At 50.5% G+C, this 27,986-nt stretch overlaps 2 protein-coding genes and 1 long non-coding RNA gene across 10 annotated transcripts; 1 reads left to right on the top strand and 2 right to left on the bottom strand.

Moving 5' to 3' along the window:
- The first annotated feature begins 45 nt into the window (after positions 1-45).
- On the top strand, positions 46-6,101 carry LOC122379932 (putative phospholipase B-like 2). 2 transcript variants are annotated; one of them, XM_043362594.1, is made up of 10 exons: positions 46-213; positions 1,236-1,411; positions 1,854-1,968; positions 2,458-2,592; positions 3,078-3,160; positions 3,420-3,602; positions 3,831-3,960; positions 4,157-4,255; positions 4,727-5,317; positions 5,775-6,101. In XM_043362594.1, exons 2-10 carry the CDS (start codon positions 1,245-1,247, stop codon positions 5,931-5,933), a joined length of 1,662 nt encoding a protein of 553 aa, XP_043218529.1. In that variant the 5' UTR covers positions 46-213; positions 1,236-1,244; the 3' UTR covers positions 5,934-6,101. The 2 variants fall into 2 exon arrangements, with proteins under 2 accessions (XP_043218529.1, XP_043218530.1); XM_043362595.1 differs by lacking the exon at positions 46-213 and adding an exon at positions 679-862.
- A 94-nt stretch (positions 6,102-6,195) lies between these two features.
- Positions 6,196-9,195, bottom strand: LOC122379931 (serine/arginine repetitive matrix protein 1-like). 7 transcript variants are annotated; one of them, XM_043362592.1, is made up of 3 exons: positions 8,728-8,774; positions 8,471-8,589; positions 6,196-8,150 (listed from the first exon to the last, which is right to left on the bottom strand). In XM_043362592.1, exon 3 carries the CDS (start codon positions 8,063-8,065, stop codon positions 6,308-6,310), a length of 1,758 nt encoding a protein of 585 aa, XP_043218527.1. In that variant the 5' UTR covers positions 8,066-8,150; positions 8,471-8,589; positions 8,728-8,774; the 3' UTR covers positions 6,196-6,307. The 7 variants fall into 7 exon arrangements, with proteins under 7 accessions (XP_043218527.1, XP_043218521.1, XP_043218523.1 ...); XM_043362586.1 differs by having other exon boundaries at positions 6,196-8,078; positions 8,728-8,768; XM_043362588.1 differs by lacking the exons at positions 8,471-8,589; positions 8,728-8,774 and adding an exon at positions 9,164-9,195 and having other exon boundaries at positions 6,196-8,218.
- Positions 9,196-9,963: 768 nt separating this feature from the next.
- LOC122379930 lies at positions 9,964-12,930 on the bottom strand. The gene is made up of 3 exons (XR_006256256.1): positions 12,203-12,930; positions 11,740-11,853; positions 9,964-10,939 (listed from the first exon to the last, which is right to left on the bottom strand). It is a non-coding gene; the product is annotated as an uncharacterized LOC122379930 (long non-coding RNA).
- Between the last annotated feature and the right edge of the window lie 15,056 nt (positions 12,931-27,986).

Genomic DNA, 27,986 nt, shown 5'->3' with positions numbered 1-27,986 from the left:
TATCGGCGGCGATGGGGGCCTGCGGGCGCCTCTGGTCTGTTTACAGGCCAGTAGTGTCGGGGTATCAGTCGATAGGTGCCTGCGTACGCCCCTGCTCTCTGTTTACACCAGCTACCCGGCCGTGAACGGCTCTGGGTGCGGGATGAGGTTCATTGTCCGTCCGACGGGCCTCAGCCGTGGCCGTGGGAGTGCTGGAGCGCACACAAAGACTCGGTGAGTTGGAGGGGAAGGGAGGGGAAGTGTGCGCTAGTCACCCTGCTAGTGTCTAAGGGGCGAGGGCCTCTGTGTCTATCTGTGTCTTTTCTCTTTGTCTGACTTCTCTGTCTCTTTGCCTCTGTCTCTGTCTTTGTCTGTGTCTTATGTGTCTGTCTCTGTTCCTCCGTGTCTTGTCTCGTTGTCTGGTGCCTCTGTCTCTGTTCTTCTTACCCTGTGTCTGGTGTCTCTGTCTCAGTGCCTCTGTCTCTTGACTCTGTGTGATGCCTCAGTCGGTGTGCCTAAGTGTCTGGTGCCTCTTTCTCAGTGTCTGATGCCTCCGTCTCTGTGCCGCTCGTCTATGCCTGGTTTCGCTGCCTCAGTGTCTGATGTCTCAGTGCCTCTGTGTGCACGGCCCGTCACCGGTCATCTGTGTGTCCCGTGAACGGGCCGCCGGCCACTTTTCCGGCCGTTTTTCTGTCGGACAGGCGTCCGGAGCCACCTGCGTGTTCCCACCGCGTCGTCTGCAGATAACTCTGTTTGGCTGCCGTATCGCAGTGTCTTTATACTGCGGTTTTGAACATTGTTCGCCAGTGAGGTGCCCCGGGGCCGGCAGGCGACATTTGATACCGATCCCTGTGTAATTGGAGAGAGCTGAGCTCGTGGAAAGGTACTGACCAGTGGATATGTTTGATTCGCTATTTGTGTGGGTGTGTTGTTTGATTCGTTGTTTATGTGGAGGTAGCTACAAGAAAGTATTCATGTTCAGCAGCGAGATGGGTGATTATTTGCGCAGTGAAATCTTTGCCTACTTGGCTTTGTATGCGTCTCATCAATCATCCGCACAATCCAGTAATGAGCATTGAGCGTACCTATGAGGTAACATAGGTAGGTAGGTACTACCTACCTATGTATGTCCTATCTGTATCTGTGATGCTTTATTTCAGCTACAATATGTCCAGACGCCTGTCGTTGTTGTGTTTTGCTTTTCATTCATTACGGAAATGCATGACGCTTGACTAACCAGAGATATGTCATTTCAGCATCCCACGATGAAGTTGCTCGCGCTGAGCGTGGCCCTGGCGGCCTCGCTGTGCACCTGTGACGCCTCTCTGGCCAGTGTGACCTACACGGAGGACCATAAGTTCCACGTGCAGGACGGAGTTGCCGAGAACTGGGTGGCAAAGGCCAACTTGACGCGCAAATACTACCAAACTGGGTACGTAACCGTATAGATAAGGTAGATTCATATTTCCATTGCCACCATTCTGGGAGAGCTAGAATTGGCATATCGTGTTTATTTTACTTTCCTAATGTTACACAATATCGCTGATGCTATTACAAAGCTGACAGCCTTTTTTGATCATGGATGATCAAAAGGCGAAGGTGTCGCGTGGCGCACTTTGACATAGCAAACGCGTTAATGGCTCGCTCCTCGGTTGGGTACTTTGATGAAGCTATCGAGCTACTTCTTTTGCCTTTGTCAAGCGATATTAGGACTTTTAGAATATTTCTTTTAGTTAGTCATATGCACATTAAAAGATATGACCATTAGGCCTGTCGTGTTTTGTTTTATCTTTTGTCTCGGACATTTTAAAGAGTGAATTAAATTGGTGTGCTTCACCGTACTGAGATACGTTGTTCTTTATCGATATTTTCAGCTGGGATTTCCTTGAGGTGGAGACCAATGGCGACTATCCCGACAAGGACCAGGCCTATGCCGCCGGCCTGGTGGAGGCCTATCTCACCAAGGATCTCGTTGTTATGCACTGGAACGTAGGTACTAGTTAGGATCAGGGCTGCGGAGTCGATGGATTTTCGGCGACTCCGACTCCGACTCCGACTCCGGCTTTCAAAAACCAGCTCCGACTCCGACTCCGACTCCGGGCAGAATTGTCGACTCCGACCGACTCCAACTCCCGACTCCGACTCCGCAGACCTAGCAGGGCTGCGGAGTCGACAGATTTTCGGTGACTCCGACTCCGACTCCGGCTCGGGTTTCTAAAATCGACTCCGACTCCGACTCCGACTCCGGTCACAACTGTCGACTCCGACCGACTCCGACTCCGACTCCGACTCCGACTCCGCAGCCCTGGTTAGGATTATATCGAGCGAATAAGCTGTTACCCGTTATAATTCGTTTTAACTATAGGTTGATTTTCCTTTATTCTTTTTCAGGCCATAGTGTGACCTTTGCACGGGCAAGACATCTGGCTTTTCTATTCGTTTATCGCTGGCTTAACTTAGTTACATATTTTGTTTCAGAACACCGTTTCGGGCTACTGCCAGTGGCAGGGCCAGGAGATGTGTGACAAGCTGAACGACTATGTGGCCACTAACGAGCAGTGGGTCAACTCGATGGTGGAGCAGAACGCCGCCAGCGACCCCTACTGGCACCAGGTGGGTGCGACGGCGCCACAGGGACTGCCTCCGCTCAGCCGAGCTTTGGATCGGTGGCCTCGTGCCCCGAATGAAATGTGTCAACACGGATCGTGGGATGTAACTTTTTTTTTGCTAATTATTCGTGACCTGTGTGCCAGCAATTCGTTATTTGGTGATTCCACCTTGCTCTACGTCACTAGTTCTCTAAGCGATATTTTAAAACATTTGACTGAGACCTGAGTCAGAGTTTGTACAAGCGATATCAATAACTCTCCTCGTATGATAGTGTAACGAACTTTCTGCTTCGCGAAGCCGGTCCACTATTCACCATTTGTGAGCACTGTAGCGATCACGCATCAAGCGGTGCTCACTCAGGTCTGAGCACTCAGATTATCTAGGTGGCCACTGTCCTGAAGGTGCATGGTCGTCACTGATCTGCCACGGTATCTCTCCGCTAACATTCAGACCGCGTCTGATGTGTGTCCACTGCTCGTCTCCTCCAGGTGGGTCTGGTGTACCAGCAGCTCAATGGACTGATTGACGGCGTGGACCTGACGCCCACCATCCCCGGAGACCCCGGAGTCAAGTCAGTTTACCACCAGAGCGGTAGCCACGCGCCGGACTCTCAAACTGGGACAGCTATAGCATTGCATAGCTGTTAAACTTATCTTGTTTTCCGCAGAAAATCGCGTTTTATGCATTATTTTCTATTAGACCTTGTTTTAATGAAATCGTCGTATAAAAGCACATCGTGCGTTGGTATACAAATTACGATTAACACGTTTACATGGCAAAGATACTACCCGTAGGTGGCTCCTGTTCACTGTATATTCCTTGTCCGGTAGGTGGCTCAACATTGCCGGTGACCTGGAGGACCTGGAGGTGGCGCTGACGACGCCCGCCAACAGACCCAAACACCTGAAGGCCTCGTGGGGCTCTCGGACGCTGGGCTCCGGTCACTGTTCGGCGCTGATCAAGGTGCTGCCGGGTGGAGAGGATCTCTACACGGCGCAGGTCACCTGGAGCAGGTTAGGACCGTGCTCGCCCGCCCCGACTGCTGATGTAGTGTGGTGGATGATCTCTGCCCAAAATGCGCGACTGACTAGAAGCAAACGTCAAATTGATTCTTATGTTGATAAATGGTATTTTCTGTGCAGTAAGCCGTTCCTATTGCGTTTCCGTTGTATTCGCTTCTGTCTGATTACGCTTTACTACTTAAACGTGTGTGTTGATGACGCTTCTGTTTTCTTCTCCAGTTTTCAGAGCATGATGCGTATCCAGAAGCGTTACGTGTTCAACTACGGACAGACTGACGGGCCGGACAAGGTGGCCATCCCGGGCCGTGTCTCCACCTTCTCCTCCTACCCCGGAATTCTCTCATCTCAGGTAAGCAAACTGCGCTCAAATATTCTTCATCGTATGAACGAATCACTGCTTCTTTTTTCCAAGCTGGCACTCTTCTTAGGTGTTTGCGTTGGTTGTGCGTAAAAGGTCGCTGTGACGTGTATGAATAATGTTAATCTGACATCCTCACCCGGTGCCCGGAGCGTTCTGGTTTGACTGTACTCTATCCTCCCCGCAGGACGACTTTTCGATTCTGTCATCTGGCCTGGTGACCCAGGAGACCACGATTGGCAACAGCAATAACGACCTGTGGAAGTTCGTCCAGCCGGAGGGCCAGGTCAGTTGATGGCTGTCAACCGGACCACGTCAATAGGAATGAAGTCATTCATTTACTTGAAATGCACTCATTCATTTCATTCATTCATTCCAAGCATCATTTCATTCATTCACTTTCTTCATTCATTTTGTTTCAATAATTCGTGCATTCTTTTACTTCTTTATTTCATTAATTTATTTTGTTCATTCATTCATTCATTCATTCATTCATTCATTCATTCATAAGTTAAAGTAATTCATGCACATGATTCATTCATTGATTGATTCATTGATTTCATTCATTGAGTAGTCGTTTTACATCAAGATCGCATCCGGGTGGCTACGAAATATGGAATACGTGTTCTTTTTCTTCTTATAACCAGTTGGCATGAAGCACTGAAGCAGCCAATATCTTTCAGCGTAAAATAAACGCCAGCTCTTGTTCGATGACCCCGTGACTGTGGAGATTCTCTGACGGCCTCCAACCGCCCAGGTACTGGAGTGGATCCGAGCCGTGGTGGCCAACAACCTGGCGACTAGCGGCGAGGAGTGGACGGACGTGTTTGGCCGCCACAACAGCGGCACCTACAACAACCAGTGGATGGTGGTCGACTACAAGCGCTTCAAGAGCGGCGACACGGCGCTGCGGCCGGGCCTGCTCTGGATCCTGGAGCAGATTCCCGGCACCGTGATGGCCGAGGACGTGACTGGCGTGCTGCAGAGCCAGCAGTACTGGCCCAGCTACAACTCGCCCTACTTCCCCGAGATCTTCAACATGTCCGGAAACCCCGAGCTGGTGGACGAGTACGGCGACTGGTTCAGCTACGACATGACGCCTCGCGCGCGCATCTTCCGCAGAGACCAGGACGGCGTCACCGACGTGGGCTCCATGATGAAACTGATGCGATACAACGACTACAAGAACGACCCGCTGTCAGCGTGCGACTGTGAGCCGCCCTACTCGGGAGAGAACGCCATCTCTGCTCGGTGCGACCTGAACCCGGCCAATGGCACCTACCCGTTCAGCGCTCTGGGGCACCGCGACCACGGCGGCACCGACATGAAACTCACCACCACCAAACTGGTGAGTTATGTCATCCCTTCTATGGCTGTGTGATTCGTCATAGAGCAGCATCCAGATGATGCATGGCCATGCCTTGGGCTGATTCCCCTGCCGAGTTTCTGCCGCTATCATGTGTGGCATATCACATAGTGTCTCGTGCGACATCTTTCATTATATCGTGGGGATATGTATAATGTAATGAGTGGACAGGTAAACCCGGTAAACCAGCGGCTGGTCACGGACGATCTCGTAGGATTACCGACGTATTGGTATAGAAATATTGATAGCCGTAGAGGCTGCCGTGCTATGAAAAGGGAGTGAGGTGCACCTCAACAATAAGCCATTTCGCACAACGCCTTGAGAAAGCAGCAGCCAGCTAAGCTTTCCCAAGCTTAGGTACGACTATCATTTGTCAATCGTGTGATCAACGCCACTGTGTATATTCAGTTCATGATATTCTGTTTTGTGTCGTCCTCAGATGCCTGTGATGGAGTTTATCTCGATCGCCGGCCCGACGTACGACCAGCAGCCGCCGTTCCAGTGGAGCAAGGCCGACTTTGTGGACACGACACCGCACTGGGGCCACCCAGACTTGTTCCAGTTCGACCCGATCCAGTGGGACTTCCAGTGGCAGTAGGTGCCGCTGTGGCTGCCCGCCCAGGCGGCGCTGGTGGGAAGGGAGCCCGCTGTGTCGACCCGAGTGGTAACTCCGTGGTGGCCATCAATGGACGCGCTGCTACCGCGTGGTAATGTAAACTTTTTATCCATAAATGCTCGTCGGCTCCAATAAAATATGTACAACAAATCTTTCCTTTCATTTCTGTTTCTCTTCTATCTATTCTTATCACCATCGGCACCTGTTATTTCTGGCATAACCCTTTCTATTACATCTGTCAAAATTCAGTGCGACACATGTCTTGTATTAGATCGTTCGAAGTCGTTTACATCACAATCGCTCGTTTGTCAAAGTATTACATCAGCGGCGAACATGTCACATTACAGTGAGACATTTCAGTTGAGTAGCGTTTTGAAGTCGTTTTCGATGGCGTGCCAGGGGTCGTAGTTGAGCAGCACGTCTGTGCTGTCGATGTCCTCGGCGGCCTGTCGGTGGGAGCAGACGGCCGGCGGGGCCGCCGCCACGGGACTGGAGGTGCGCGGCCCGTCCTCCGCCCCGGACTCGGACCGCGGGGTGTCGGCGTGCCTCGGCGGCGGGCTGACCAGGGGTCGGTACGGCCGGTCCTCGCTGTGCAGCTCCAGCAGCTGCGGGCTGGCCCACGAGCGGCCCGAGCTGGGCACCGAGTCGCCGCCGCTCGGCAGGGGTAGCTGGGTGACGGGCGCCGGACTGCGCGGCCGCTCCCAGCCGCGTCCCGGGCCGGCCTGCTCGGCGGCGAGCCGCCGGATACGGGCGCTGAGCTCGCTGTCGGAACACTGCCGCAGGGTGCAGGGGCGCACACCGTCGCCGTGCGAGAGGCCGCCGTCGCTGCGTGTCGTGCCCCCGCCGCCGGTCGGTGCCTGGTCCGTGTACCGCCAGCTGTCACCGCCCAGGTGCCGCCGGGGCGGAGACCTAACCTCTCCGCCCGGCCGTTTGGAGGGCAGCTCCGGCCGCGGGCTGGACGCGTCTCCCAGCTCCATTCGCTGAGTGATGCGATCGTTCAGCTCGGCTCGGCGGAAGAACTCGGACATCTGTCTGAGGAGCCGGTTTGACTCGGTCAGGGTGTCCAGGATGCATCGGGACGTGTCTCGAGGCCGTGGTGACGGAGACAGAGACCTGACGACGGGTGGGGGAGGCGGCAGGCGGCGCGGGGACAGCACAGATAGCTCCGTCTGAGCGGCTGCATCGGCGGCGGTAGGTGGCTCAATTTGAACTGCGGGCTTTTTGAGAACCTGTCCCTCTCCGCAACCACTGTTACTCCCATTTATTTCGGAAGTCAGCCGAGGACTAGTCTGACACGACCTGTTCCTATTCCTGCTGTGGTTTTCCTTCTGCTTCTCAGAGCCGCCGCCGCCGGTCGCCGGTCGCGGGCCAAACATCTCCTCCAGTACCCTGCGCACTAGCTCGGCTGTGGCTGCGTCCCCCGCTGTCCGTCGCACCGACTCTAGAGAACTGGCGCTGGAGGAGGTGCCTCGGCGCGCCGACCGGCGCCGCTGCCGCGGCCGCCGCCGGGACGGTGAGCGCGCCCGGTGCACCTGGCGCAGCTCGGCGCCGTCCAGCACAAACTCGTCTGTGGATCCCTCGGCCGGGTCTTCGGAGTGATCTTCCTGCCGCCGGCCGGGCGAGGTGCGGTTCGGGTTAGCTGTGACGTTGATGCGGATTTTGCGGCGCACCGGCGGCGGGAGGACCTCGATTACCCGAGGTGGGGGTTCCTGCTGTCGGCAGCACTTCTCGACGATCTCGGGCAGTTTGGAGAGCAGCCACTGATTGTAGTCGGTGTTGTCGCCGTCGGGCAGGTCGATTTTCAGCGCTTCCGACACCTGATGATCGCGCTCGTCTCCGTGCGACGGTGGGCGCGGAACGCCGGGGGCCGGACCAACAGTCAGACTGCGGCCGGGCAGGATGAACCCACCGCCATTCTGCGACAGCGAGCTGGCCTCAGCCGGTCGCCGGCCGCGCCGCCGCGGCCGCTTGTTCGATTCCAACCCGGCGCCCGGGGTCTTCACGGGCGCGGGGATGGACTGCGGGAGAGGGCCGGTCATCTCGAGGGTTCGCACGGCGTAGTCGCACCGGTAGGTAGTCAGGTAGGCCTCGAAGTCCGATAGGGCCTCCGTCATACGCTGCTGCTCGCTGGGGTAGATGGCGGAAGGTCGGACGACATCGCTGAGGAGGGCCAGATCGGCGGCGCAGTTCTGCTACGCACTGGGTGGCGTGATCGTTAACTCAATTGAATGATGGATAGGTCTGGAGCGTCCTAGCTCAAGGTTAGACTATTGGAGGTAATTTTTGGAGATGTTACTATGTTGCGCTAGAGTCGCTCTTGGCAATGTGGACAGCACCCAAACCATTGCAGTAGCAATGAGTCGTGCTCAATGTATTGTGCGTGCTGAGGCCTCTTGCACCAAACTACCTACCTAGGTAAATTCAGATTTTACCTAGATTCTCTTGCACCAAACTACCTACCAAAAAACGCTACCGTGAAAATTTACCTAGAAACTCTACCGAGCGGCATAAGAACTTACCAATTGTTAAAGTCTGACCGGCTGTTTTCCTCTTGCACCGAAAGCCGGAAAGAAGTACTCGCGGAGGAATTTTTGACGATTTGACGGTAAACGCGGGCTTCAAAAATAACTAGCAAAACCTTAGGTAAAATGATTCAATTAGAAACAATAGGCACAATACATGATAATCCACGGGTACTTTTATGTAAATTAGTCATTACAAAATGTTTAGACAATGATATATCAATGTTTTATGAGTGAATAATAATATAATTGACCAAATGCTCCATGGGTTCACAGAGGTGCTTCTCCGTACCAAGGCGATAAACCTCCGTAGCAGAACAGCCAGGTTGAAGACTCACTCGTTGCCATGGAAACGAAGCTTATTTGTTCAAGTAATTTAATATCAAAATAACTTCTATTGGTATTTACGTAAATGAAAAATGATTTCATAATACCAAAATGTATATTAATGAAAATAATATCCATTTAATTGTTTTCTTTACTTACTATTTGTTTGCGCCCACAAATAATTCGTCGCCAAACAGCCAATCAAAACAAATCCTAAAAACGCGAGCTGTCAAATTTACCTAGGTAGGTAGGTAGGATGGTGCAAGAGAAGTTACCGCCGTAGGTAGTTTTACTAGGTAGGTAATTTGCCGATTCTACCTAGCGAGGTATTTTGGTGCAAGAGGCCTCTGTTCGTCCGCGGACTTCGCTCATTGCTGGCGCACTCAAGGCCGTATAAGTTAGGTAAGATCGTCCGGGCTCGCTAATGTTACAAATCTGCAACACTACGGTGACGTCACCGGCGCATACGCTCCCTGGCTCCATCCTGACCCTGATGCGGCGGCTGGAATCGCTGCTAATCGAAAAATTACTTGTGCAATAGCGCTTTTAAATGACTTTAAAAAGGGGGAAAATATGATAACAAAATAATTATAAGAATCCCCTGTCCCGACTTGGATCGTACGACCCCGCCACCTAGCGGACAACGCCGTAATTAGGGTTGAGTTGGCGATCTCCAGGTGGCTCGTCACTCGTCAGCTGTCAGCCGCAGGCAGGCGAGGGCCGGCAGGCGCTTAAGTTATGTTAACGCCAGGTCATGCTCAGGAAAATGCGACATGCTTCATAACGGTCATTTATCTCGAAAAAGATGCGGTGCCCTGTGGTGCTATGGCCCACATGACTCGGGACCCGTGAGGCCCCTGTAGTCACCAGCAGCTCCCAAGGCTGCTACGGACGCGATACCGCAGATACGTACTCCGAAAATTGCTAGACAAAGGACTGCGATGGAGCCTGGAGGAATGCATTGCAAGGACTATGTTTTGGTTTATGTTCCTGTGCGTAATCGCGGGGCTATCGGTGTTAGGGTCCCGGGGGCCAAAGCCATGCGGGCAACTGGGGTGTATCTGGATGGTGAATGGTGATGATATCGTGTTTTTGTTCGGCCACATGGGCACAATAACGAAAGCATTGATTCACTCCGTCCGAAAGCCTAGGTACCGAACCAATTAAGAACCACCAACAGATGTATTCCATGACAGGAAACAAAACGACCCCAACACTGCTCGCGCATGTCTATCCAATATCCATCCAGTGAGGGAGCACATGTGGTCCGTGTCCCCGCACACACGGGCACACAGACGATGGGTAACGCAACCACGAGTCGGCACAACGCAATCACGAATGGTTAACGCAACCACGAGTCGGCACAACGCAATCACGAATGGTTAACGCAACCACGAATGGTTAACGCAACCACGAGTCGGCACAACGCAATCACGAATGGTTAACGCAACCACGAATGGATAACGCAACCACGAGTCGGCACAACGCAATCACGAATGGTTAACGCAACCACGAGTCGGCACAAGATGAATGAGCAAAAGCGACTGTCAACCACGCAACCACGAATCCGCACAAAATGAATGAACCAAAATTACTGTTCAACAGGGGTCAGCACTGCGCGCGTCCAGAGAGGCCAAGCCGGCAGCTCGCGTGATCACGCCCTGGGTCCGCGCCCTCAGCCGGGGTAGGCTCACCGTGCCATCGCCGAACTGGATGACCATCGTGGAAGAGTTCGAGGTCATCTTCCGGTTGATGATGGGTGCTACCGTCGACGGTCAGTCCGGTATCGTGCAGAGGCTGCTGGCGGCACTCCAGGTAAAGCGTCCATCTCTGGACGCCAGGATCGCGAGGAAGCTGGTGACGACGCGGGTCCACCTTCGGATCCGCTCACTAAACCAGCGCCAGGACGAAGTCGTAAGCACAAGTGATCCGCTCCTCGCGTAGGCCGGCCTGGCTCCCAGTGATGGTGCGCCGGGAGCTGCTCGCTGCCCGGCTGAACTGTCTGACAGCCTCAGAAGACAGAAAGTGACGGCGCTCTCCACACTGGCGAGTGATGCCGGGGTAAAGATGTCGGCACTGGACGCCGCCGGCAGACGCAGTGCGTTCTCCATCTGATTCAGCTGCTTCCTGCCGATTTACCTGAAACAAAGTCAAGTGAAATCAATGATCCTTCTTACCTAAGTGGTGGCCTGAGCTCTGCAATACGTGGACGTATCAATGGCCACAAAATCTATCTAATTAAGGTGCTGTTTAAATAAAGATAGAATTAATAGTGAATAGTGATTGTTGAAATGGCGACGGTCGGTGAGCTTAAACTAATGTAAAGTGGGAAACCCCAAAATTTAGTGTGTACAATATCTTAGCGCGAGCACCACTGAACATTAAGTCAGCTCGCGCAATTTGATAGCCGCGTGCTGCTATCACCGGTGAAACAGGGCCCAGGTTTAGAGCCTTGCCCACAGTTTCCACTCAAGTGATTCAGAGGTAAGCTTAGTCTGAGTCTGATTGCAACATCATTCTCAAAGCTAGCATCTGAGTGTATTCAGTCTCTATCAAAACTACTGATTGCTGGAACCCTTGGCCCTGTTTCACCGGTGATAGCAGCACGCTACCTACTATCAAATTGCACGTGCTGACGTAATGTGATGAGGTCACACTAATGACGTTTCGTGCAATCTGTGAGCTTCGTTTGGACCAGAGTTGCTGTCTCGTTGAATTGCGTTTGATACATTTGTTTGATCGCATGGCCGTGAAGATGCTAGCAGCAATATTTGATGACATCACACAGATTGACTGAGTCATGCTTTGTTGATGTTTCCATGGAAACCCAATTTGACACGTGTAATAGCAGCGTGCTGCTATCACTGGTGAAACAGGGCCCTTGTATTGACAGTTCAAGCACCTAACAAAGAAAATATCAAATTCAATTATCTCCTCACCTTGATCTATCACTCAGAGATGAGGACACTCCCTCAGTGTTGATGATGTCCTGCGCAAGGGACTTCATCTGTCGGCGATCACTCCTTGAAGCCCGAGTGCTTTGTTGCGCCGGTCTGTGAAAACACCATTTACATCAACATTCAAATAGGGCACAACTTCAGTGAGCTGCTTTGAGCATTGGTGACTGATGCACAGATTATATTTGATATGCAAAATGTTTCAAGTATCATGCAAATATGTCGGTAGCGGTACCTAACTTGGTACCTACCTGCTTACTAGCAACCTAATTTACAAATTAATGTGTCATGGTACATATCTGACAAGCGCACACAGTCACAGTGCAAATCCAAAAGCAAATATAAATTTGTTACAATTTCCATCACAATAAGAAAGATTCGAATTAGTACATTACCAACTGAATAGTTGGCATTCATATCAAATCCATTAAAATGAAATACATACCCCGAAGACCCAGCACTGCGCAGATTCTGTGTTGGAACCGCATCAGTCTTCAGACATGGGCTCACACCTGGCATCAGGGATGCTTTCACAAGGTAGGAAGGATCATAATCTGAATCAAGAAAGTGGTCTGAGCAAGTCCTTGCCTGCAACACATTTATAGGATCCTGCCTCGAACATCTATGCACCCAGGTCGCACATGTGGCTGGATCCTTCGGGAACCGAAAAAAACGATTTTGTGCAGAACTTGCCAGTCCTTCGGTAACTTCGGCATGTAGCCACCGCACAGTACGACATCCTGAATCAAGTCCTGAATCATTCAATCAATTTAAGTTTCAATGGTTTCAAACAATCAACTCGAGGGTACAACCAAGGTACAACACAAGCAAGAAACAGGAAATGAACTTGTTTACAACCGTGAGTCCGTGACCCTCAAAATCGAATTCAAGGCCAAATTTGCGGGGAAGGCCAGCTGAGAAGTGTCCGGTCCGCTGACGTCACGGGTAATGTTAAAGATCCGGGTGCCCGGCAAATAGGAAAGCTCGGGATGACAGCCCCCTGGGCGCACTGCGGCGCGAAGCCGCTTTTGCTGCGGCTATTTCTGTCGCGTCACGTGACTGGGTGTCTGGCGCTCCGCCAGCCGTGGTTTCTGCAGTACGCTGGCGGCGATCGATTTTCTAATCAGTGGTGCTCAGCCGGCTTCCCGACGGCGCTCTCGACGAATGGGCGCCGCCGTCGCAGCCGCGCCACCCTCGTCTTAGCGTGACGTACACAGACACGTCGGCCGTCTCACGTGAGGTAGCTCCGCCCTCACCACGCGACCCCACGCGACCGCTGACGGCAGAACTTGGCTTCACACGAAATGCTGCAGTGATTCCCAGAAACGACGCAGAACTTCCTGGCATGCTTCAGTCATAGACACGATCATTTCAGTTTCCGATTAATCGATGTATGAAAAGGTTATCTGTTTTGCAACATTTCTGCATGAGCTGCTGGTCTGGTTTTCAGCTCCGTGAAATTGTATTTTGCAGGGAAGACCTGCTCCGATTATTGGAGCTTAATCTTTTTCCTATTCATTCACGTGTTGCGTCTCACGCGTGGTGCGCGGTCGGGCGTCCTCGTCGGACTGCTCTTGCAGTCTCCGCTGTATCCGACACTAACGGCTGAGCTGCTAAGTGCAGCCTGGGCTGACCCCCTGCAGCCGAGCGGTGCCGTCTATTGTTGGTGTGTCTGTGAAGCCCTGCACGATCAGCTCTGACCCTGACCTGCTGTGACCTTGGGGAGGCCCCTCCAGGGCTGACCGTGAGACTCCGGTGTGGTACGGCTCTGGGCCGAGACGTAGACATGACTGCTTCGTAAAAGCTAACAAGATTCATCGTAACTGATTTGTTCGCTTGTTATTTGTGACTTATTGCCTTATCGTGGTTTTGAAATACTTTCGAATCATTTCACATTTCTTGCTTCTACCACAGCACCTGCACTCATTATCGATTTCTGTTGATTCCAATCATGTGTCCAGCCTCCTAAAGGCTTATATGGTATATATATTAGATCTCTTAATCTACCATATTCTCTAAAGGACATGATGTGGAGTTTGCTAATGTAATAATTGAATGAGGACTTTACTCCACAGGAAATCGTTCGGGTCGGAGCTTTCGAATTGTATTACAAAGCTTCGTCAGCGTATCGTAATCGGGTTCGGGGGTATCGGTCGCAAAATTGAGGGCGATTCGTCTTTGGCAGACAAGGACATGTCACAGATAGTAAAATAGATAAATAGCACGTGACATTCTATGATAAAACATTTAACATATATGAAAAAGAAGAAAATATCTCATAAGCGATATACATTCTAATTATATCTAAATCTGTTAAATAACAAAGGTTATATAGAGTGATAAATAGTAATAAAGACCTACCTAGGATATATAGCAAGTGATATAAACATGTATGCAACATCAATAGGTAATAGGCTAACAAAGGTACCAGGTATATAAGATACACTATAAACGACCAAGAAAATCATTCAATAGGTAAAGAGTAAAAATGATAGCAATGATCAAAAACACTCCATCAATAGGCTAGAACATTCACAACTAATAACATTAATAAAAGGAGGATATAAAGTTCACGAGAAAAGTGGCCATATGCAACAACCAGTGGGGGGGGGGGGGGGCGTGAAATATATAAAAAAGACAAGTCAAAATCGTACAATCTTTTAGCGGCAGGCACTGCGGATAATGGGTAGCCAGCGATCTTGTAGCATAGCACCTGAATTCCTGTTCAAATTGGCATCATTTGGTGACACTAACACAGTCTCCCGTCGTCCTACGAGTACCAGTTATCATGAAAGTTGTTGAACGAGTCATCCAGCAGCAGCTACAACACTATCTCTCTCAAAATCACCTTTTGGCATCTAGTCAGCATGGCTTCCGACCCCTACACTCAACTGAAACAGCACTTTTGTCCGTCACCGACCGCATCCTAGCTGCCACGGACAGGGGAGATGTATCTTTCCTATGCCTTATCGATCTCAGCAAATGTTTCGATGTCATAGATCATAAACTCCTTCTCGACAAACTCGCACTGTACGGCATCGAAACTCCTTGGTTTAAAGCATATCTAAAAGGTCACACACAAAGCGTTTCAATGACCGATGGACTCCAGCGCAGGGTACTGTCACGACCACTCCCTAACACTATGGGCGTGTTTCAAGGCTCGGCCCTGGGTCCTCTTTTATTCACGATTTTCTCAAACGATTTGGCGCTTCACGCCGATGACGCATGCGTTTTCCAATATGCAGATGATACCCAGCTTCTAGTGAGTGGCCCAAAAAACAATGTAAGTGGCCTTATCTCGCGCATGGAGGCCTCACTAGAAGCACTGAACAAATGGTTCCACTCAAACGCCCTGAAGGTCAACGCGAGCAAAACGCAACTCATGATATTCGGCAGCAGTCAAAATCTAAAACACTTGCCCCCAGTCGTCGTATCGTTTCGTGACACGGAGCTGGAACCATGTGCGCAGGCAGGAAACCTCGGCGTGGTGTTTGACAGCTGTCTGACCTGGGAAGCCCATGTATCTGAGCTCAGCCGGAGGTGTATGGGTCTGCTCATTGGCCTCTCCCATGTGCGGCACTGTCTTCCCGATGGGGTCATCAAAACCATTGTCACATCTCTAGTCATCTCCCGAGTAAATAACTGCCTATCAGTTTACGGAAATGGTACAAAAAAGAACCTGAATCGACTCCAAAAGATCTTGAACTTCGCTACTCGAGTTATTTTTGGCCGCCGCAAATTCGACCACGTCACTGACCTGCGCGAGAAACTCAACTGGATGCCGCCCGAATTTATGTACAAACTTCAAACCATGGCCACTGCACGTAAGGCGATACACTACGGCGAACCGGTAGCACTTGCCTCTATGTTTGCCAAAAACCGGGACTCCTCAACCAGGAATAGAAATACACGTCAGGATAACCTTCTCCAGCTCCAGCGTCCCAGACTAGAAACCGGTAAGCGGCGTTTCAGTTACCGTGCCGCCGAGCTCCTAAACGACCTACCTCCCGACATCTCACAGCTGCCACCCTCTAAATTCGCACGCGCTGTCAAGTCTCTGTGGAAAAACGATAGACCTTCGTGATGGCCTGAATTAGGCACTCGTCTTGTATATAAGTACACGGTATGTTAGAAATCGTAGCATATAGAGTCTTCCTGTGTGTGCGTGTGTGTGTGTGTTGTTGTTGTTCGACTGGTCTCTGTTCCTGCATGCTTATACCCGACTCAGACTCTGGGCAGTAATCGCCACGCCATGTGTGGATCGTCCATGATCGTAAATACAAATACAAATACAAATACAAATGCTGAGGCGTTGGCTCTGGAGCTCCTCGAGCCAGACCAGCAGTCTCTGTGCTCTCTGACTCTGGTTCCCAGCTCCCTGTCCGTCTCGCCGATGTAGATGACCGGATCACCGTCAATCTTGCAGGAGCACTCGATTTGATAAACTACGTTGCTCTCCTGGTGCTTCGGCAGCTTGTGCTTGCTTTTGCTGCACAGAACTGCTCCAAGTGTCTGAGATGGCTTGGAGACGAGTGAGATGCCGATCTTGTTGGCTGCTCTTTTCAGTTGGTAGAAGTAAGCACCTGCGAAGGGCACTGACATTCTAACCTGCAGCTGACTGTTGCTGGTGTCTGGCGGAGAGGGTAAAGCCCGAGCTTTCAGACGGAGGTCTTCATTGGTCTGGTGTATGGTGTCGTTGATGAATGAGATAGGGTAGCCATGCTGATGTTAAATGTTTTATCATAGAATGTCACGTGCTATTTATCTATTTTACTATCTGTGACATGTCCTTGTCTGCCAAAGACGAATCGCCCTCAATTTTGCGACCGATACCCCCGAACCCGATTACGATACGCTGACGAAGCTTTGTAATACAATTCGAAAGCTCCGACCCGAACGATTTCCTGTGGAGTAAAGTCCTCATTCAATTACTACCATATTCTCGCATATTCTCTCTATGAGATTATGCTGTGCGGTATTGAGATATCCCGCTCACGCGTATTATTGCCGCAGACGACCTTGTCACTCGCGTATCGCGCTGTCGGCTCCAGTGACCTTCTGGGGTCTGCAGTTCCGCGGACGAGGTGGCAGCTCAATTTCCGGCTCTGGGGAGGGCTGGTGCGGCGCCTCGACCGCTCGGCTGCCGCTGAAGGCCACTGTGTGAGATGAGATGCTCATATGGAAGGGCTGAATAGCTACAGTTTTGTAAGAAATCTCACTGTGAGCACTGACCCGGACTCACAAAGAGTAGCCGGGTCAGGCTGACCGGAATGTGGGGCTGACTTTTCCGCGATCGTTGGTCCGACTTCTGGGGCATTCCACGTCAAATCAAACACAGAAATCCGTCATCCCCTTCGATTTTTCTGAAAATTTGTAGGCAAACTGGGCATGGTTCAAAACTGAGTTACGTATATTTTCGAAATTTGATAACGTGTCGCTGAGATATAGGCCATCGAATATAGCCAAAAATGCCACACATCAATTTTTTGAATGTCTATAACTCTGGTTCCTTTTCTGGTATCAAAATGATATTAACAGGGTCTTGTAGGCAATTGATAAGGCTTTGATTCTTTATTATAAAATCAAATTGAAGTGACCTTGAAATGCATTTGACCTTGAATTAAAACAGAAAAATTTCAATAGCAAAAAACACGTCACCTTCGATTTGGGTAATTTTTACATATTATGTCCGTCACAATGTTCCTAACCATCTGTGAAAAAATTGGAGTGGGCCATTCATAACTTTCGCGGCAAACGCCGTTTTCATGCATCAACATCACGCAACCGCGCGTGACCTTGAAAGACAGTCCGTGTTGGTGTGTGAAAAAATCCCTGTGTGGGGCGAAACTGCTGGCCCCTCCAATTCATTGTGAAGGCTACAAAGCATAGATGACATAAATTTCAGCTTGAATTATATCATCGAACCTGATTCCTTATCCCTTAAACATTGACGACAGAATGGTGCACTGAAGTCACAGTGAGTAAGTACGAACTTACGGAAAAGACTTGCATCACGACGATGAGCAGAACTAATGACTCTTCTACTCCCTGTGAGAGTCAAGACATGCTTGCTTGTGTACACTTTCTGTAATGAATGATTGCTGATTAGTTATATCCCAAAGTCTGCGAGAATGGAAATGCATAGTCATCGTAGTCAAGCATTCACGTTCCATAGTTAAAGTGCCTCAGGCAAACGGTATTTTGCGGTGAATTTTGAGCCGTGTGGAAATGCATCAATCAACGAAAACATTATCACGCAACGATATCTTCACGTCTTTTTATCTTCACTATACGAAAGAACATACATTTTTGAGTATGTATTGGGAATTTCTAGTTAATCCAATGATAAATATGGCAGTTGAGGCCTGCTAAGAGTAACATGTCGCCGGCTGAGGCGGGATCGGCCGACGTGGGAAACGCAGCAATCACAATTTTGTGTTTACACGTTCATATTTCAATTGTTTACCAACCAATTTTCAAAATTCTTTCTTCATAAGATTGCCTGTACATTTATTAGTCTTCTCACAAAATTTGACGCGAATCGAACGTAATCAGCGGTAAGGAGCGCGATGTAAAGACGGAACCGTTCCGTTCCGTCCCGGCACAGGCTACAATTCAGGCGGCGCGTAGCGGTCGGCGCCGGCTGCCGAGTCGCCGCGTCGCCGCGGCGACAGGATGTTCACTTTACACCGCTATTACTAGAACAGTTGTGAACCGATTTTCTTATTGCTTGCACGATGAGATGTGCAGTTCAATTCTGGACAGGTAGCCATAATTAATTTCGCATTAATATTATGAGATATTGGCGAAAAACAGGAGGGGTGGGGCGAAATTCGTTCTTCCCCCTCCACTGCGCGTGGTAACATACGTTTGCATATGTGCCATTTTCTTCAAAACTTATGAATGGCCCACTCTAATTTTTTCACAGGTTGTTAAGAATATGGTAGGCAATAAAATATATGAAAATGAGCCAAATCGAAGGTGACGTGTTTTTTGCTATTTCAATTTTTGTGCTTAAGAACAGAGTTAAGCAAATCTAAAGGTCATATATTTAAGTAGGTGCAATTCGAAACAAATGCTTAAGAAATTACCTAAACAGTAAGGTTTATTTCATTCAAATCAAACAAGTACAACCAAAGTTTTGGTCGTTCAAAAATATAAAGATGCAACATTTTGTAAAAATTTGATGCCCTATATTTAGAAGACCTGTGGTCAGAATGTGCAAAAAACATCAATGTAATGTCCGGGGCGACACAGGAACTCACTCACAAATTTATAATGAAATCGCTGATGGTAAGGTGCAAAACAGCCGATTTTTGTTCGATTTGACGTGGAATGCCCCTTCTGCCATAGTTCAGGTATCAGCATTGGGAAGAGGCAAAGGTGGATGGATGGTTATGTGTCTTATCTACTATCCTGGGCCGGTTGCTAGGTTGCCATGTTGACATGACGAAGACAATCGTATTTGCATTGTACGCCGATCGAGCGTGTGGAGTGGCTAACCGTTTGGCGCCTGAGTGCCCACTCACGGTGAGGCAATAAACCCGCTGTTGATTGCGACACGAGGACACATCTTAGCCATCTTATCGGCATACTATGCTTACACTGCAACGGATAGTGGGCAGTTGTTTTACGGTTGGGTTGTCTGAGTAGCGGAAATGCCTTTATGGCCAATAACCATGTGGTGATGGGTTCTGATGTCCGTGAAGTTAGCGTCAGCAACAGCAACAAATACAGCGTCGGATTCAGAATCGCTTCAAAAACTGTCATCAGGTCAACTGGGGGACGGGGAACACGAATATGACATTTATTTTGCCCTAGCTCCCTTCCTTCATCCCTTAATCGTCCCTTAAAGGACGGGGCGCGTCAAAAGTGCCCCAAGGCTTCGTCTGATCGCCAAAATAATGGTCGCAATTGATTCCTCGGCTCAATATCTAACCTCAGCCGAAGGTTCCAGACCTGTGCCTCCTATCGTTCATCCCTTAATCGTCCCTTAAAGGACGGTTCGCGTCAAAAGTGCCCCAAGGCTTCGTCTGATCGACAAAATAATGGTCGCAATCGATTCCTCGGGTCAATATCTAACCTCAGTCGAAGGTTCCAGACCTGTGGCTCCTATCCTTCATCCTTTAATCGTCCCTTAACCCGGCAGTTGCTGGGGTATTTCGCCACCCACCGTTTGCTGGGGGGGGGCGTTAAACGCCCCCAGCCGATAACTCGAGAACCAATTGGCGCAACGAAACGCACGAGGCGGCAAACGAAAGAACGTGACGAGACGCTTCAGATGAGTACTTTAACGTTGAATTTTGAGGTCACAGGTCGGGTCAAGGTCAGGTTAAACACCTGGAATCGGGCTTTCAGTAGCATGGACTTCAGGACTTCGCAGTGGGCGCCTCTCGTCATAAACTCTATCAACACGGTGCACAATCCATCATATAAGGCCTACAAGAGTGTCAGCTCCATGTAGGGGTCAGTCAAGCATAGGTCAGGGTCAAGGTCAGGTCAACCGGGTAGGCACATATCCCCGAAAATCAAAACTGATATTCACAGCCTGTGACACATGTTTTATGGGTGATTTGGGGCGTAGAACACGATGGTGACATTCATTTTATCATATGTTTACGTGTTTGGCTCAAAAAGCTCAATTTAAGAAATGCATGTATCATGGTCGTGAAGTAGTCACGAGAAATTGCCAAGATTCAGTTCAAGATTTTGGAAAATGCGGAGCGATAATCAATAATCGATGATAGCCATTTGATTGTTCCAGGTATTGACAGTCTAATGGCGTTTACGGCATGTCTTTATGTCTATTCTGTGATTTTATATGATTTTTTGAACATATGCCGGTTTTGGTCGAAAACTCAGAAATCATGACGTCACTAAAACCTCGATATCTCAAAAAAATTCCGACCGATTTTTTTAAAACTTTGTCACAATAAACTTCAATCAATTCCCTACAGGTATGCAAAATTTGGCGCGCCTGCGGCGCGCCGTTTTTAAACTATAGCCCGGCGAAAAAAGTGGGGGCGTTTAACGCCCCCCCCCCAGCAACTCGCGGGTTAAAGGACGGGGCGCGTCAAAACTGCCCCAAGGCTTCGTCTGATCGCCAAAATAATGGTCGCAATCGATTCCTCGGGTCAATATCTAACCTCAGACGAAGGTTCCAGACCTGTGCCTCCTATCCTTCATCCCTTAATCGTCCCTTAAAGGACGGGGCGCGTCAAAAGTGCCCCAAGGCTTCGTCTGATCGCCAAAATAATGGTCGCAATCGATTCCTCGGGTCAATATCTAACCTCAGTCGAAGGTTCCAGACCTGTGCCTTCTATCCTTCATCCCTTAATCGTCCCTTAAAGGACGGGGCGTGTCAAAAGTGCCCCAAGGCTTCGTCTGATCGCCAAAATAATGGTCGCAATCGATTCCTCGGGTCAATATCTAACCTCAGTCGAAGGTTTCAGACCTGTGCCTCCTATCCTTCAACCCTTAATCGTCCCTTAAAGGACGGGGCGCGTCAAAAGTGCCCCAAGGCTTCGTCTGATCGCCAAAATAATGGTCGCAATCGATTCCTCGGGTCAATATCTAACCTCAGTCGAAGGTTCGAGACCTGTGCCTCCTATCCTTCATCCCTTAATCCTCCTTGGGGCACTTTTGACGCGCCCCGTCCTTTAAGGGAGGATTAAGGGATGAATGGTAGGAGCCACAGGTCTGGAACGTTCGATTGAGGCTAGATATTGACCCGAGGAATCGATTGCGACCATTATTTTGGCGATCAGACGAAGCCTTGGGGCACTTTTGACGCGCCCCGTCCATTAAGGAACGATTAAGGGATGAAGGATAGGAGGCACAGGTCTGGAACCTTTGACCGAGGTTAGATATTGACCCGAGGAATCGATTGCGACCATTATTTTGGCGACCAGACGAAGCCTTGGGGCACTTTTGACGCGCCCCGTCCTTTAAGGGACGATTAAGGGATGAAGGATAGGAGCCACAGGTCTGGAACCTTCGTCTGAGGTTAGATATTGACCCGAAGAATCGATTGCGACCATCATTTTGGCGATCAGACGAAGCCTTGGGGCACTTTTGACGCGCCCCGTCCTTTAAGGGACGATTAAGGGATGAAGGATAGGAGGCACAGGTCTTGAACTTTCGACTGAGGTTAGATATTGACCCGAGGAATCGATTGCGACCATTATTTTGGCGATCAGACGAAGCCTTGGGGCACTTTTGACGCGCTCCGTCCTTTAAGGGACGATTAAGGGATGACGGATAGGAGCCACAGGTCTGGAACCTTCGACTGAGGTTAGATATTGAACCGAGGAATCGATTGCGACCATTATTTTGGCGATCAGACGAAGCCTTGGGGCACTTTTGACGCGCCCCGTCATTTAAGGGACGATTAAGGGATGAAGGATAGGAGCCACAGGTCTGGGACCTTCGACTGAGGTTAGATATTGACCTGAGGAATCGATTGCGACCATTATTTTGGCGATCAGACGAAGCCTTGGGGCACTTTTGACGCGCCCCGTCCTTTAAGGGACGATTAAGGGTTGAAGGCTAGGAGCCACAGGTCTGGAACCTTCAACTGAGGTTAGATATTGACCCGAGGAATCGATTGCGACCATTATTTTGGCGATCAGACGAAGCCTTGGGGCACTTTTGACGCGCCCCGTCCTTTAAGGGACGATTAAGGGATTAAGGATAGGGGGCACAGGTCTGGAACCTTCGACTGAGGTTAGATATTGACTCGAGGAATCGATTGCGACCATTATTTTGGCGACCAGACGAAGCCTTGGGGCACTTTTGACGCGCCCCGTCCTTTAAGGGACGATTAAGGGATGAAGGATAGGAGCCACAGGTCTGGAACCTTCAACTGAGGTTAGATATTGACCCGAGGAATCGATTGCGACCATTATTTTGGCGATCAGACGAAGCCTTGGGGCACTTTTGACGCGCCCCGTCCTTTAAGGGACGATTAAGGGATGAAGGATAGGAGGCACAGGTCTGGAACCTTCGACTGAGGTTAGATATTGACCCGAGGAATCGATTGCGACCATTATTTTGGCGATCAGACGAAGCCTTGGGGCACTTTTGACGCGCCCCGTCCTTTAAGGGACAATTAAGGGATGAAGGAAGGGAGCTAGGGCAAAATAAATGTCATATTAGTGTTCCCCGTCCCCCAATTGACCTGGTGGCAGTTTTTGAAGCGATTCTGAATCCGACGCTGTATTCGTTGCTGTTGCTGACGCTAACTTCACGGACATTGGGTTCTGAGCATATCGAGAGCATGATGGCTAGGCATAGGTATACAATGAGGTCAGCCTACCGAAGAATGTCTGACAGTGACAACCCACGGCTTCCACCGGAGGTGTGGTCATAATTCGTATGAGTCAACGGAAACAACGGGCGAATGGAATAGGGTTTGATATAAACAAAATCAAGTTATACGTAAACCCGCGACCTGGTGGGGGGGGGGGCTATTTTTTGCCCCCCCCTCCAGACTTTTCGATATATCTCTAGAACCGCTGCGCCGATCGTCACCAAACTTTCAGTACCCTCCCGGACATCAATTTTACATATGGTGACCAAAATTTTTTCCAAAGGCTATGATAGGTTGGCCGGAAATGACGTCAGAGTGACGTCATGTTCTGCCGTTTTCGACCCAAAAAAGGGTTTCGCGGGAAGAGCTGTCAGGCCTATAGCTTTGCAAATACAGAAAAATGATAAGGACATAAAAGCTGTAGAATTGACAGGGCTACAAAACTGTTATCTCGGATTTTTGAAATTTTTGGATTTTGACCCCCAAAAATCAAAAAATAATTTTTTTGGATATAATGATTGAAAAATCAAAAAAGAAAATTGAATTTCGCAAAAACCGGAATATATGTGATAGTCCTTACCGCCTTCCATCCACATACCAAATTTGAGATTGATACCTCTTTTTTTGGCGAAGTTATAGCGAAAAAACTGTTCAAAATTGGACGTCAAATTTTTAAACTCAATTTTTAGCAATTCTAGACCCCGTAGCGCAAAACAAAGACCACCATTAGACTCCCCGTGACGAGCTGCATCGAATCAATACCCATTTTATGCAAAACTATCAACTTTAAAATTTGAACTTTTTTGACCTGACCTTGACCTGACCTTGACCTGAACTTCACCAGAAAGTGACCTAAACCGTACCTGATAGTCTTATAACCAACACCATTGAGTTGGAAATGAAAAACTGGCCATAAAACATGCATCACACAACCTTAGTAAAGTTGGGCTCATGTGACCTGACCTGTGACCCTTGGTGACCTGACCTGTGACGTGACCTGGTATTGTCAGTGACCTCTAATAGCAACATATCTACTAGGCAACTGACGCCCTATCGCTGATTCTCGACAAAATGCGTTTTCTTCGGTGTTATAGCACATTCCCTAGAAGACCCGTGAACGGTGAAACATTTCATCTTTGACCTGACCTGTGACGTCATCGGTGACCCCGAGGTCAATGAAATTTGGTTTCCTTCGACAAATTTGACAGGCCTTTCGAACGCCGTTTGAATTTTGCGGATCCGTCCAGTAGTTTCGGAGATACGAGGGGGGGGGGGCAAAAAATAGCCCCCCCCCCCCCCACCAGGTCGCGTTATAAACAGACCCCACCAGGGCGCGGGTTAATCACAGTTTTCTACAGGATGTTCGTGTTTGAAGCATGTGACGGTGAGCTGGAAAGTGGGCATCCCGTTGTGATCCTGGATTAGCCCCCGGTTCACCCGGATAAAACACCGACCGTGTCTGTTGTCGGACCGGTCACCTGAGCCCCATTATCCGGTCCGTCCGGTACCAGCGGTGACATCACACTGTGACGTCACTCATCGTCCGATGGATGGGGCCGTGCACGGTGGGCAAGGTCGTCTGCGTGCCGCGCCGGCCGGCCGGCCTCTGGTTTCTGGGTTGTTGTTGTTGTTGTTGTTATCCCCTCCATCCGCGGCAGAGCCGCGGTGTAGCTTCAGCTCTGGAGGGCCCTGAAGGCGGCCACCAGGGCCGCCACCGTGTCGCCGCGCCTGACCTCCTCCACCGTCGGCAGAATGTTGCCGACCGCCGGGATTCTGAGGCGAACCCCCATCAGTCCCGGGCAGGTCAGCAGGATGTGTCGAGGTGTGTCGGCTTGCTCGCCGCACAGCGGGCAACGAGCTGCAGGGCAGTCGAGGTTCCTGCACTGTGGGCAGTCCGCAGATGGGTTTCGTCCGATGGAATGGAGAAACTGCGCCGAGCCGCTCCAGCGCCCAGTGCGGATCTGGTGGACGTCTACTGCTGTCGTCCTGTCCATGTTGGTGAGAGGTGGTGGCCATCTTGCACCCATAAGCTCTCTGTACCACCCCGTTGCGGCTTTGCGGTCGGGGTCCGGGTATGTCGGCCTGTCCCTTGCGGCGCGGTCTCTGGCGGTGCGGACTGCCGCTCGGTAGATGGTGTCTACATCGAGCATGACGTCTTCTTGTGCCAGCGTCGCAGCCTCGTTTGCCAGGGCGTCGGCGGACTCGTGGCGACCCCCTCCGAGCGGTCGCTATGGCTGACCCCCCTCAGCGCCTCAAGCTGGTCACGGGGTGGCGCCAAGTAGGCCGGGAGGCCCTGCGGGAGCTACGGGTCGAGCTGCCGGTTGAGGCCCTGCTACCAGAGCGACCGCCACCGTGGACGCCCACCGGCAAGATCACCTTCAACCTGAGCATTGGCGCGCTGCCCGCCGGTGCGGCGAGGTCCACGAAGAGAGACGCAGCGCTCCATCACCTGGCGTCCATGACGCAGTGCGCGACGTGGGCGTGGACCGACGGCTCGTCGAGCGGCGGGATCCTCCGCGGGGGGCTGGCGCCCTCATCGTCGGAGCTGATGACAGCCGCACCGAGCTCCGTGTCCCAGCGGGCACACTCTGCTCCAGCTTTCGAGCGGAGATGGTCGCCCTGCAGGTGACGCTGGACCACATCCTGGAACACCAGCGGGACGCACCAGAACCAGTCATCATATGTACCGACTCGCTGTCGGCGTTAGCGGCGCTGAGAGAGGGTCCGTCGGCACAGCGCTCGGCCAGAGGCGCTGCTATATGGTTTCTGGGTCGCGGGGCCGGGTCGACCGGTGGGTACTTTATATGTGCCGCATGCAGGTTTTAAGTCGAGCAGGCTATATTGCTCTCAGTCGAGCAGGCTCGATCAGGGGAGTGGGCGCTCGTTTTGGTTGAGGCGTGATTAATGCTGCATTCCACATGTCAGGTAATTTATTTTTAAATGACCTTGACCTTGCATTATGACAACAGCACTCAGCAGCCCATAAGGCACGAGCAATGATCACACCCAAAAGATATTGACCGTTTATAATTTATACCCAACAGAAACGGACCTGTCAAATTCATCAGATAGATAACCGGTCGGGTGGCTCTGGGAACCAGAGACGTGGACCATCGTCATCCACACGCCACGCCACGCGACCGGGGTCATGTGATAGAACAGACCCATCCCCGACAGGGGCCATCTCGGGGAGACAGACCTCGCGAGTCAACTGGTGCTGAGGCCGGTACGGGAGGAGGCGATCTGTCGGGTGCCACTGATGAGGCTGAGTGTTGGAGACAAGATCCTTACATTGAAACAGTGAGATGACTGAGGATAGAAACAGATAACTACTCCTGCCACACAGCAGCTCTCCAGACCGATATATTGGGACACTTGTCCCTGGTATTTTAATCCTGTTCTCACTCTGTTCCTACACCTTATAGGAATGTCACTAATTTTGATTCTGTTCTCATTCTTTTCCTCAGGCTTGTCAACTCATTTCACTTGGATTCACGACCCAGCCTTCTCCCACCGTCGAGCAGACGGTTAAGGAACGGCGTGCGGCCGTCGGTCCTACGTCCCTCGTCCTAAATCTGAACTCTACATCCGCCCAACGTCAAGATTGGTGGTGAGCCTATCGACCTCTTTATCCCTTCCTCGCCGCCCTCCGGACCAAAGATCACAGCGCAGCTTTCCTTTAGTCCGTCATTTGGTCCTATGCCCACGCGTGTATATGATATCGCTATCAGTACGTGTATTTATTTTTATACCGAATATCCATTCATTCACATTTGTGGCTGGGTGACTTCTGAAAGGTCTGATCAAAGGACATTCGGTCCATCAGAACTGCACGGCAACTACCAGCTTTAGTTCATGACCACGCAACTATCAGCTCGGGAACCACTGAATATGGATTGCCACGGCGAGCGTGACTCACTCACGGTCCTCTTCATTTATTCACGGTCACGAGGCAGGACCTGCTCCTTCCTGTTTCCTGTGACAGGGAGTAGTAAACACGTGGTGAAGTGGAGTACTACGTTTACTACGGGATGCTATCTGGGGCAGTGGAAGTCTTCCTGAGTGCAGTGCGGTAGCCCGGGTGAATGGCTGAAAGCGCCTGATCGACGCAGCACCGTATCTGCGCTGACTCTCACCGTACTACGGATTTATCTCACGGTCTCTTATCGTATCTCAGCTCTATTTATCTCACCGTCCATACATCTGCGGAAGGATTTTGCGAATATGATCTTAGATTTTACCATAGTTATTAAACGTTTAAAAGTTAAAAAAAAATAGTTAAAAAGTTTTACCATAGTTTATTAAACGGCTATCGTCCGTTTAATATCCACATAGAAGTAGAAATGGTGCGTCTGACTTAGAACTCAAATCAAGGCATGACTCGTCACTTCTTCAGTCCATTGCGCTCGTTAACTTTCGAGCAGTTGTCTTTTGCTCTGCATTGTGAACTACGAGATGATCTCTGGTGCCGCGCGGCTGTCCGCCAAGTACCCAGCTCGGGGCTGCGGGTATGTCCGACTGACATTCCGTGGCTCGTCTCCAGTCGCCGGCCCGTGTCTGGACTCGGGATGGCTCCCAGCTGTGGCAGCCGCCCGAGACGGGACGACCGGGGGCGGTGCCGCCTGCATGCCAGGACCCCTGCTCTGCCCCCCCCCCCCCCGGCACGCGCCGCTCCGACCTTGTAATTCTACACCGTCCTTCGTACTAGGACCAGCCAAGGTGGCTGGTGGTTTTGGTAATTAATTAGTGTAATGATTTGTATGCATGCATGGCCCATTACGAACTGGTTATTGTTGAGCTCGTGCGTAGTTCGTTGAAGGGAAGTTAAACATGTGTTTTTCCACTCAGCACTGGAATTGTGGAGCTCAAGCTTATTGCAAATGAAATTACTTAGTTGACCATGATAACTACATATTCT

This window comes from Amphibalanus amphitrite, unplaced genomic scaffold, assembly GCF_019059575.1.
Source record: "Amphibalanus amphitrite isolate SeventyFive unplaced genomic scaffold, NRLGWU_Aamphi_draft 000087F_arrow, whole genome shotgun sequence".
NCBI lineage: Eukaryota > Metazoa > Arthropoda > Thecostraca > Balanomorpha > Balanidae > Amphibalanus > Amphibalanus amphitrite.
The sequence above is the reverse complement of the archived record's forward strand: the minus strand, read 5'-3'. Positions and strand labels throughout refer to the sequence as shown.